General features: G+C 42.6%; 1 protein-coding gene across 5 annotated transcripts in view; it reads left to right on the top strand.

Moving 5' to 3' along the window:
• The window catches only part of adamtsl7 (ADAMTS-like 7), a 554,745-nt gene that overhangs the window by 80,017 nt on the left and 462,089 nt on the right, over positions 1–12,639 (top strand). For all 5 annotated transcript variants that reach the window (XM_063046729.1, XM_063046728.1, XM_063046726.1 and 2 more), the window contains one exon: positions 4,704–5,029. In XM_063046729.1, coding sequence (XP_062902799.1) covers positions 4,716–5,029 — 314 coding nt within the window. In that variant the 5' untranslated portion in view covers positions 4,704–4,715. The remainder of the gene's footprint in view (positions 1–4,703; positions 5,030–12,639) is intronic.

The following is a 12,639-nucleotide window of genomic DNA, read 5'->3' as shown; positions in this document are numbered from 1 at the left end:
GATGATCGATGCTGCTTTCCTGGGACAATGTTTTGAGTAGATGTCCTCACTGGTGAGGAGGCTTTACCGGCAATAGACTGGGACATATCCACTACTATTTGCAGGATTTTCCACTCAAGGGCATTGGTGTTTTCATATAGGCTCAGATGCTGCCAGTCAATATACTCTCCACTATGCGTCTGTAGAAGTTCATGAAAGTTTTAGATATCATGCCGAATCTTCACAGACTCCTAAGGAAGTAGAGGCAATGCTGTGCTTTCTTTGTAATTGCACTTATGATGAAGCAATGTATCTTGCTGTAGTTTTACAAACCAGTTTTTACATTTTCCGATTTGTCAGAGGTTGACAAGCATTTTTCTTATTTCCAGCAGATTACAAGCATCTTCTATTTCCATTTCACATCGCCATCATCTGTGGTGTTCTCCTTTTGCGATTCTGGGTGTTGGTTCTGCTTCTTTCTTGTACAGCTCCACAAGGACAATATCATGTTTCTGAACTCATCACTTTTTGATGAAAAGTCATCAATTTGACATGTTAATTCTGCCAATGATGCTAATGTATAACATAATGTCAAGCACTTTATTTCATCAATCATTTAATCTCTCATCATGCTGAATACATTCCCCCCTCCCCCCACCGTTCTTTCTCCTTCAGCATCTTAAAGTATACACACAATTAACCTTTGCCAGGACTGGCAAAGAGTCAATGACTGACTTTAAAAAGACCATGGAACAGCCCATGGTTGATGGACAGGGCTGTAGGAGCCTAACATTGGTGTTGGGCTGTGGGTGCTGCATGAGTCAATATTGGAGGAGTGCTGGCCATGTTCCCCAGCTGATATTTGGACAGTCCCTGGGTTGATATGGGATAGTACTGTGGGGTTAACAGAGAGAGAGTGACCCAATTTAACATTGAAGATGGCCTAAGGTATGTTCAGTACCTGACATTAAGGTTAGAGCTCCCTGGCTGTCTTTGGGATAATCAGCAGTGTTGAGAAACGCATCTCCTGTGTGCCTGATTTCCAGATCTGTAATATATTGCTTTCTGTTCACTTCCTATGTTTAACACGTCTGTGGTTCAGTTAAAGTCTTTAAAATAATTTTGGTGTAGTGACTCCAAACATTAATGGGCAAATTTAAAACTGAAAAGCAAATGAGGTCATCTAATGTATTTTGTAGATACGTTTCCACATCCTTCATACTTTCTTAGCTAATTTGTGGAAGTGCAAGCTGCAGTCATATAGGGAAATGACTAGTGGATTGGTGCTGACAAGGTTGCTGACAAGGGAACGAACATGAATGGGCTAAATTCCTTCATTCTCTGCAGAAGCAATTATATGATTCTGCAATAATTTCGAATATTGACCTGAGCTATTGTCTGGCTATGCTTTGTACAGGCTGTGCCCGTTTTGCAGTTTCCACTACTGTTATGGTCACAGATCATGCAGCCTGCCTGGGTTAAAGCGGTGCTGTACAGACGAACACTGCACCATTTGGGTCCATTTCTCGTGTTTGTGGGCGAGTGCCTGGGTTGTGGCAAAGCTCTCTCTGGTCCACTCTGCAATGTTTTCTGTCCGTTTCTTCCTCGGTCTGCCCCTTTTTCTTGTCCCCTACACTGTTCCTTGAAGTATGGTCTTTGAGAGTCCACTTGATCTTGTCATGTGGCCGTCCCATCTCAGTTTCCTCTTCTTTACTGTGGACAATGGCAGAGAGAACTGCAAAGGAAGATCCAGTCAGTTGAAATGAGATGCTTCTGATGGCAATGATGACATCTCCTATACCTACCATGTCTCAAATGACAAATAACGATGAACCATCGCCCAGCACGTGAGATTTCCTAGTTTCACTCATTTTCAAATGACTGTGGTTGTATGTATTACACAATATTGGTGAACAAAAATCTGTGCAACCTTGTACAAACTCTATTTTTCTGTATAGATTAGACTAGAGCATCTAAAGCCTCCTCAAGATGTAAAATTACACAACGATTATTTGAGTAAATTGATGGATTAGCCGGTGATGTGACATACAAAGAGATAGAGTGGTAAAGAAGAGTTGTATGACATGCTTTATTTTATTGGTTGGGGCAGAGTCAGAATCAGATTCATTACCATTAAATGTGATATTTATTGTTTTTGCACCAGCAGGACAGTGCATGACATTAAAAAAATTACTATAAGTTACAAAAATAAATAAAGTGTGCAAAAGGTGAGTAATGAGGCAATGTTAATGGTTTATGGATCATTCAGAAATCTGATGGTGGAAAGGAAGAAGCTGTTCTTAAACCATTGAGACATTAACTATAACAATCAGGGTATCATGTTGCAGCTATAAGGAAATGAAAGATTATACAGTAACACGTACAAAATGCTGGAGGAGGAACTCAGCAAGTCAGGCAGGATCTCTGGAGATGAAAACAGTTGATTTTCCTACAGATGCTGGAAACCGTGGAGCAACACACAAAATGCTGGTGAACTCAGCAAGTCAAGCAACATCAGTGGAGGGGACATGGACCGTCGACATTTCGGGTTGAGATCCTTCAGGACAGGAAATAAAGAGGGGGATGGCCAGTATAAATGGGTTGGGGGAAGAGGTGGAGTAAGGGTTGACAGGTGAAAGGTAAATCCAAGTGAGAAAGGGAAAAGATTTGGTATATCCCTTATCTGCATATCACCCTCCTCTCACCTGTATTCACTTATCTCTTGCCAGCTCTCACTCCACCCCAGCCGTTTTATACTAGCTATCTCCCCTCTTTCTTTACAGTCCTGAAGAAGGGTCTCAATCTGACATGTTGACTGTCCATTTTGTGTGTTATACCCCTATAGAACTTTGGTTAGGCCGTACTTAGCGTATTGTGTGCAATTTTGGTCACCTCATTACAGAAAAAATGTGCAGGTTTTGGTAAAGGTAAAGAAGAAGTTTATCAGAATCTGCCTGGATTAGAGGGTATGAGCTATAAGGAGGGATTGGACAAACTTGAGTTCTTTTTCTGAGAGAGTCAAAGGCCGAGTGAAACCCTAATAGTAGTCTTTAAAATTATAGAAGACGTAGATGGGGTAGACAGTCAGAATCTTTCTCTCAGGGTAGAACTGTCACATACTAGAGGACATGCATAGAACTTAAGAGAAGGAAAAATTAAAGGCAATGTACAGGGCAAGTTTTTTCACGTAGAAAGTGGTAGTTTCCTAGAATGGGCTGTCAGGGGTCATGATGGAACCAGATAAATTTGTGGTGTCTAAAAGCTTTTAGATAGGTATGTGAACATGCATGGAATGGGCAGATATGGATCATGAGCAGTCAGAAGAGAAGTTTAATTTGGCATAGAGTTCATTATAGACATCATGAGCCAACGGGCCTGATCATGTGCTGTACTGTTCTATGTTTATATGTGTAATACTGCAAAGCTGGAAATCTGAAATAAAAATGGTAAATGCTGAAAATACTTTGCAGATCAGGCTGAAAGCTGGGAGAGAGAAGCATATTTTTCGGTCAAATAGATTCAGCTGGATGGATTGGGCAACTTGGCTAAAATACTAGCATTCTCCAGACAAGTCTTTTGAAACTGCCTCTCCTGTCACTGATTATATTTAGCCAAAAAAAAAACTAAACAATCATTTTATTTTGTAGAAAATTGATTTAATCATGAGATAAAGCTGTTAATTTTCACTGACATAAGGGGATAAAAACTTTATAAAGGATAAAGTTTTATAAATATAGCTGTAGCATGCAAGAGAAAAAAATGTCTACAGCAATTTTCATTAGATAACTTTAATGAAGTAAAGTATCCCAGGGCATGTTCTGGAAGTGTTATCAGTCAAAATTTTACGCTAAGCCTCATAAGGAGCTATAAGATTGGGGACCAGATGTTGATCAAAGTGTAGGTTGTCATAACAGCTGAGCAAGAGAGAGATTGACTGGTTTGAGGAGGGAATTCCAGAGCTTAGGGTGCAGACATTTGAAGGCAGTGTTGCCAAGGGAAATTGGCTAAAACAAGAAGGTATGTGAAGTTCTTGAAAAGTTGCAGGAGGCTGGAAAATGATATTTAGGAGTAATGACACAGAGGAATTTGAAGAGGAGGAAATTGAAAATGGAAGCAATCCTCAATTAAGATTGAAAGAGGATCTGGGGTTTGAGCTGAACAAGACGAGTCTGAGTTAACCCTGTATACAGCATCGGTTAAAATGACCCTTCAATTATTTTCTCCAGTTCCGACCATTTTAACTCTGCAGAGAATTCAGAGCCATTAAGAAGAGGCAGCAAAAGTTTGCTCAAGTAATGTCAGGGAAAAGAAGTTTTGGATTATGAGAAGGGACCAAAGAAGCTTAAACTATCTTCTTATTACATTTTGAGAAAATCTGCAAAATCATCAAATAGCTAACAACATTACTGTATTAATAAAATAATGTATGGTCTTAAACCAGGATATTATAGTTTCTTTATGCAAGAGGGTGTATGGGTATTCTCCTGGGTCCAGAAAGAAAATACCTTTTTAAAAAAAAATTAAAATCTGGAGTAGGAAATACAGTAGTAAGAGTGTGAAGGTTGGGACTATATGATGTCACACTGCAATAGCTGCATGTATTTGAAAGGTGAAGTCATGTCCTTCTCAATTGCAGGAGTCTGCCACAAAATCAGGTTGACAATCATAAAAGTGAAAAACCACATCAAGGATGCTTACAGATACTTTTTTTTTTGCTGTGAAAGGTATCGAACCGGATGAAACGTCAGATTGCTGACACCTTTGCAGAAGACCAGCCTCATGGCTTGTGGGGCAACTGGGGTCCTTGGACTGCATGCACTAGGACCTGTGATGGTGGAGTAATGCACCAGACCAGACCCTGCCTTCCTCAGACAAACCGGAGAAGTCAGTCTACATTCCAGTTTGCAAGAGGAGATCAGCCCCTACTGGTATATCGCGTCCCTCACGGGCAAGTGCTGTCCACCATTCGTCATTCTGTACCTCTTCATCGGAGTTCAGCCAGCAGGCTACCTGGAAGCAGCATCAACCAAATCTATCAGACCTCTAACAGGTAAATCCATTCCTCATTTCAGGCCAAACAAAACTGAGTTCACGCTCATATGGTGAAAGAATGGATTTATACCAGTTCCATAACCATAAAAATGGTTTGCCAAGGCCCAGGCCCAATAACCTTATATTTGTAGACCTGCCTTAATTCAAAAAGATATTTGATCTCATGCAGGCTACTGGTGTTATACAGTAAATGGCAGAGCCCTGAGGAACATTGGTGCTTATGAGGATCTTGGGGTGCAAGCCCATAGCTCCCTGAAGTTGGCAGCCCAAGTGTTAGGTTGGTAAAGGTGGTGTACAACATACTTAATTGAGATATTGAGTACAAAAGTTGGGAAGTCATGTTGCAGCTATATAAGACTTTGGTTCAGCCACAGTTGGTATTACACTTGCGTGTAATTCTAGTAAGCACAAAATAGGAAGGATACGGAGGGTATAGAAGAGATCTACCAGGATGTTGCTGATTGTAAGGAGAGGTTGATTGGATTTCCTCTGGAACATGAGAGCTGGGGAAAGGGTGGGAGTTGAAGAAGTGTATATAAAATAATAAGAGTTATTCAGTAGTTAGTCAAAGTCTTTTTCCAGGGTTGGAAATGTCAAATATTAGAGGGTTGATTTAAGGTGCGAGAGCGAAAGGTTAAAGGAGATTTGCAAAGCAAATCATTGAGTGTAACACTTTGAGTATGGTAGGAGCCTGGCACGTGCTGTCAGGAGAAACAGGTACAATAGAAAAACCTGAGGCAATTAGATGGGCACATAAATAGGTGAGGAAAGGAGGGGTACGGTATATGGACTGTGCAGGCAGATGGGAATTGTTTAGATTGATATCATGATTGGTGCAGACATGGTGGGCTGAAGAGCCTGGTCTTGTCCTGGACTGTTCTAAGTTACTGCAAGCCCAGCACTTGCTGCTCATTCCCTTCTCCTTGAAGGCAGCTTGTTGAACTGCTGCATTGTCTGTGTGTAAGTATTCCCACTGGGGTGTAAGGTAAGTGGTTCTAGAATTTAAATCCAGCCTCAATTTTAATATATTTACATGACAAGATACTATGCAGCTGGAAAAGAACCAGCCAGTTGTGATGTTCCTGTGCACCAGTTGCTTTTGCCTTCATTGGTGGTAGAGTTTACGAGATGGGTATTCAAAGGGGTTTGGTAAATTGCTTCTGTGTATCATGTCAATGGTGCATAATAACACTATGGTGTGTCAGTCATGGAGGGAGTGAATATTTAGAGTGGCAGATGAGGCTCCAATTGAATGGCTGTTGTATCTTTAGTGATGTCAGGCTTCTTAAAAGTTGGAGTTATACGTGTCCAGGCAAACTGTGTATTCCATCTGCTTTTTCTAATGGAAAAGCTTTGGGAGACAGAGAGGTCATTTGGTCAGAATAGAACATGTTGCCTGTGGTCTGCTCCTTTTGCTGTAGATTTTGAATGACTACTTTGGTTTCTAGTCATGGTGGCTACTGTGTTTTGATGTTTGGGATATTAGGTACTAATAGTGACACTCACAATGCGCTGGAGGAACTCAGCAGGTCAGTCAGCATCAGTTGAAAAGATTAGTCGACGTTTCGGGCTGAAACCCTTCGTCAGGACTGAAGGAAGAACTTTGGGGAGGGTTTGAAGAATGCTGGTAGTTGAAAAAAACAGTAATTTTTAAGACAAAGGGGTGGGGGAGGGGAAGCAGGGAGGTGATTGGCAGGAGAACGATAGTAGAAGGAGGCGGATCTATGAGGGAGGTGATGTGAAATAGGGATAGAGGAAGGGAGGGGGAGGGAATTATCGGAAGTTGGAGAATTCTATGTTCATACCAAGGGGCTGGAGACTACCTAGACGGTATATGAGGTGTTGCTGCTCCAACTTGAGTTTAGCCTCATCATGGCAGTAGAGGAGGCCATGTATGGACATATCTGAATGGAAATGGGAAGTGGAGTTGAAGTGGGTGGCTACCGGGAGATCCTGTCTGTTGTGGCAGACGGAGTGGAGGTGCTCAACGAAGCGGTCCCCCAATCTGCATCGGGTTTCACCGATGTAGAGGAGACCGCACCGGGAGCACCGGATGCAATAGATGACCCAAACAGATTCGGAAGTGAAGTGTTGCCTCACCTGGAAGGACTGTTTGGGGCCCTGAATGATGGCAAGAGAGGAGGTGTAGGGACAGGTGTAGCACTTATGCTTACAGGGATAAGTGCCGGGTGGGAGATCCGTGGGGATGGACGTGCGGATAAGTGAGTCACGGAGGGGCCGATCCCTGTGGAAAGCGGGGAGAGGGAAAGATGTGCTTCGTGGTGGGGTCCTGTTGAAGGTGGAAGAAGTTGCGGAGGATAATGTGCTGGATCCGGAGGCTGGTGGGGTGGTAGGTGAGGACAAGGGGAACTCTGTCCCTGTTCTGGCGGGACAATGGGGTCAGGGCCGAAGTGCAGGGAATGGAGGAGATGCAGGTGAGGGCATCATTGATCACCGTAGAAGGGAAACCACAATCCTTAAAGAAAGAGGACATTTGAGATGTCCTGGAATGGAAAGCCTCATCCTGGAAGCAGATGTGGCAGAGACGGAGGAACTGGGAATAGGGAATGGCATTTTTGCATGTGGCGGGGTGGGAAGAGGTATAGTTGAGGTAGTTATGAGAGTCAGTGGGCTTGTAGAAGATGTCAGTGGACAGTCTGTCTCCAGAGATGGAGACCGAGACATCGAGAAAAGGGAGAGAAGTGTCAGAGATAGACCAAGTGAATTTGAGGGCTGGGTGGAAGTTTGAAGTAAAGTCGATGAAATTGACGAGCTCAGCATGGGTGCAGGGAGCAGCTCCAATGTAGTCGTCAATGTATTGAAGGAAAAGTTGGGGAGCAGTAACAGAATAGGTTTGGACCACAGACTGTTCCACATAACCAACGAAGAGGCAGACGTAGCTGGGTCCCATGCAAGTTCCCATAGCTACACCCTTAGTCTGAAGAAAGTGGGAAGAGCCAAAAGAGAAGTTATTAAGTGTGAGAACCAGTTCCGCCAACCGGAGGAGGGTGGTGGTGGTGGGGAACTGGTGAGGTCTATTATCCGGGAAGTAGCAGAGGGCTTTGAGGCCTTCTTGATGGGGAATGGAGGTGTATAAGGATTGGACATCCATAGTGAAAAGGTACTAATAGTGCCTTTAAATGTCAAAGCAGAATTGTTGCATTCTCTTGTTGGAGATGGTCATTGCATGACACTTGTGATATAGGTTAATTAGTAGCAAAGAATTTCCATGCCCGAATGTCATCTCATCCTTGCCAGGTGCAGTCATCATATAGACTTGCCTAGAGTTTCAAACTGAATTGAATACTGCTCAATTATCAAGGAACATTCACACTTCCCACACCAAGACAATGAGGAATTCGATAATGAGCTAGCTGAAGGCTGCCATCCTGATAATGCCCTGAAGCTAAGATAATTCACCAGTGACTGGCAACTCCAGCCAAAGGGTTTGTTTTATGTTGACATCAATTTTCTTGAGGGTCTTTGAGTATAGTAGGAGAAGTGAGCTTTTACTTGACTGCATCTGAAAAATGATACAGCTGTTAGACAGAGAATTAATTCCAGATTGTCTGTAATGTCTGGTTTGGCAGTAGGCTTCCTGAACCCATTTAACATTCAATCTAGATTGTCCACAGCTGATTACCTGTCAAAACATCAACTGGGAGATGACTTGTTTATCGAGATATTACTTACAAGGCATTGTATCTTATGATATTAGGAAAGTAATTTTTCCTTGGCTCTGGTCAGGTAATATTCATAAATTGTTTCTTCTGATTAACTGACACTGGCACTGGTTAAGAACCCTGCAATCTTCTCCTAATCCCAAATCATGGATAATTCCCTCAGCTCTTTCGAAACCAGTATTTTTAAAGTTGAAAGAGCGAGATTCTATTTTCCTTCATTGTTATATCTGGCATTTGTAGGAGGAAGAGAATTGTCAATACTTAGGGTTGAAATCCTGAAACTCTGAGTACTGATGCAGGGTTTTAACTCAAACCTATAATAATTCCTTTCGTCCTGCAGATGCTGCTTAACCCACTGCATTCTTCCAGCAGATTGGGCGCCATCATAGTGTAGCAGTTAACACGATACTATTATAGCTCAGGGTGTCGGAGTTCAGAGTTCAATTCTGGTACCATCTGTCAGGAGTCTCTGTGCTTCCTTCCTGTGGAATGTGTGGGTTTTCCCCAGTTTTCCTAGGTGTGCAGTTTTCTTCCGTAATCCAAAGATGTACTGGGTAGGTTAATTGATCATTGTAAGTTATCCCGTGATTACGTTGAGGTTAAATCAGGGTGCTGGGGCTGCAAGGCTCAAAGGCCCTAAAGGGTCTAATCTGCGTTTTATCACTAAATGAATAAATAAATAGTTGTTGCTCTACATCCCAACATTAGTCTTTTGTGTCTCCATATCTAGAAAATGCTTGAATGGGTTGCCTTTGCATCCTGTGTTCTCCCGAATCTCAGTAGCTAGAATTTGTGAGTGGCAATACTTGTGGGTTTTCAGAAACCAAAGTGGGGTTTTCAGTTTCCACTGCAATCCCTCACTCAAAACACTACACTGGTTCATACACTACTATATAATAAAGAACTTTTTCTGGAGTAATGCTTCATGACTGATGCAGGATGAGAAACGGACAAGCCCCTGACTGACGCAGATTTTATGTCAGTAAAAATAGACTTAACATTCTGCATAACCTGTTTAATATGCAACCTACAGTTGGGCTTGCCCTTAGATTTTACAGCATCTTCCTCTAACTCCCCTGAGGAGTTTCCCCCCGTTATTTCAAGGGAGTGCTTATCTGCTTGTTTATCCATCCTACTGTTGCGAATAATACTAAAAATGCTTAAATTACCAGGCAGCGTCCTGTGGAGAGAAAAAAAAAGAGTTAACTTTTCAGGTGAAGAACTTTCATTGAAGTAGGACATATAATGAAATAAGTTATAAGTTTTATGGAAAGTGGAAGGCTAGAGAGGGAACACACTTCCAGGTGTTTGCTCTAACCCAGAGCAGCTTGTGGATGTTGCCTTTAGCTATATGTAGGAGGACCATAAAGTTTGAGTACTGTTTTGACCATAACAGAATTAGGACAGTTGGCCTGTCAAACTTGTTCCACTATTCCATTATGGCTCATTTATTATCCCTCTCAACCCTGCCATCTCCCCATAATCTTTGATACCCGTACTAATTAAGGATAAATCATTGTCTGCATTAAAGATACCCATGACTTGGACTCCGCAGTCCTCTGTTCTAAAGAGATGTTCTTCTATTCTAAGGCTGTGCCCTCTGGTCTTAGACTCCCTACGATAGGAAACACATCTACTTTATCTAGACTTTTCAATATTTGATAGGTTTCAATGAAATCCCCCTCATTCTTCTAAACTCCAGTGAGTACAGGCCCAGAGCCATCAAACACTCCTTGTACAATAACCCTTTCATTCCTAGGATTTATTCTTGTGAACCAATTCTGGACCCTCTCCAATGCCAGCAGATCTTTAGGTAAGGGGCCAAAACGTCTCGCAATACTCCAAGTGCAGTCTGACCAATGCCGAGAAACCCTCAACATGATGTCCATGCTTTCAGATTCTAATCCTCTCGAAATTAATGCTAACATTGCATTTTCCTTCCTTATCCTTGCCCTTAGGGATTCCTGCACAAGAATTCCCAAGACTTTTTGCATCTCAGATTTCTGATAATTTTCCCCATTTAGAAAATAGTCTATGCCTATGTTCCTTCTACTAAAGTGCATGACGATAGGGAAGTGTATGGTCATACCATATTGTATTGTCCTCTCTTTTGTTTTTGTGCTGATTTTGACCTCCCTTGTCAGCCACAGTAACCTCATCCTCTCTTCAGAATACTTCTTCTTTGGAATGTATCTATCCTGCGCTTTCTGAATTACTCCTAGAATCTCCAGCTATTATTGTTCTGCCATCATCTTGTAATGTTGCTCATTGTAATTTGTACCCCACACCCTGGCCTGCATATAACTCACATCATGGTCCTTTTATCCTTGCAGTTTCTTAACACTACCCACAGAGATTCTATATCTTCCAATCCCGTCATCTCTTCCTAAGGAGCCAGTTTTTACCTATGGAGCCACACCACCGCCTCTGCCTACCAGTCTGACCTTGTGATACGATGTGTAACCTTGGATGTTAAACTTCCAACTGTGATCTTCTTTCAGCCACAACTCAGTGATGCCCACAACATCATACCTGCCAATCTCTAACTGTGCTACAAGATCATCAACCTTATTCCGTATACTGCGTGCAATTAAATATAACACCTTCAGCCCTTCATCACCCTTTTCAATTTTGCCACAAGTTACAAGAAGTTAAATTTTTATCCCTTCCTAAACTTTTTTGTTTTTTTAATTACTCTGGACACTTTCATAACTTTTCCTGCCCTCTCCTTCCCTCTTACTTTATCTCAGTTTCCAAACTGTTGAACCTACTATTTAGTTTAAAGCCACACTTCAAACCATCCCAATGACTACAATTTTGCCCTGCCATCCGTTTATTCTTCCACAGTCTCACTACACACTACATCTATCCGCTCCATCGTCTGTCCTATCACACCATTTCCCATTCCCTGCTAAAGCAGTTTAAAACCTCACAAACAACTCCAGCAAACCTGACCGTGAGGATATACTCCCCCCTCTCCAGGTGTAATCTGTCCATTTTGTACAGGTCATGCCTTCCCCAGAAGAGATCCCAATTATCCAGAAACCCAAGCACTGCCCCCCACACTAATTTCTCAGCCACACATTTATCTGCCAAAACATCCTATGAGAAACCCACCCTTGACATGCTGTTCTTCAGCTTTCTACCGAATTCCCTATTTTCTCTCCTCAGGTCTTCATCCCTTTTCCTACCAATGACATTTGTACTAATATGTACCATGACTTTTGGCTGTTTAGCTCCCCCTTTCGAATGCTGTGACCCAAAAAGGGGCTGTACTGACCCTGCACCTGGGAAGCAACATATCATCTGGGTGTCTCTTTCACATCCACAGAATCTCCTATCTGCTACAAGAATCCTCTACAGCACTCCTCTTCTTCCCCACTTCCCATCTGAGTCACAGAGCCAGAATCAGTGCCAGAGAACTGGTCACTGTGGCTTTTCCCTGGTAGTTCAACCCCCCCCCAACAGTATCCAAAGCGATTTACTTATTATTGAGGGGAATGGCCACAGGTACTCTAGACTGTTAGCCTATTCCCTTTCCCTCCCCTGATAGTCACCCAGCTACCTACCTCCTGCAGGTTTGGGGTAACTACCTCATTGTACCTCCTATCCATCACCTCCTCATTCTCCCATATGAGCCAACAGTCAGCCAGCAGCAGCTCTAGTTCCCTGACACAGTTTATAAGCATCTGCAGCTTGATGCACTTACTGCAAATGTAGTTATCAGGGAGAGAGGAGGACTCCCAGAGTTCCCACATCTCACACGAAGAACACACCACTGACCCCAGACCCATTCTCACTGCACTAGCTACGTACTAATAGATAAAGAAAGAAACTTTGCAGAAGCATACCTAGACCTGCTAAGGCCTGAAACTGACCACTCTTGACACTGGCCCACTCATACTATGATCATTCCCACAATGAC

The sequence above is a fragment of the Mobula hypostoma genome, chromosome 4 (genome assembly GCF_963921235.1).
Source record: "Mobula hypostoma chromosome 4, sMobHyp1.1, whole genome shotgun sequence".
NCBI lineage: Eukaryota > Metazoa > Chordata > Chondrichthyes > Myliobatiformes > Myliobatidae > Mobula > Mobula hypostoma.
Note: the sequence above shows the minus strand (reverse complement) of the source record. Positions and strands in the feature narration are given on the sequence as shown.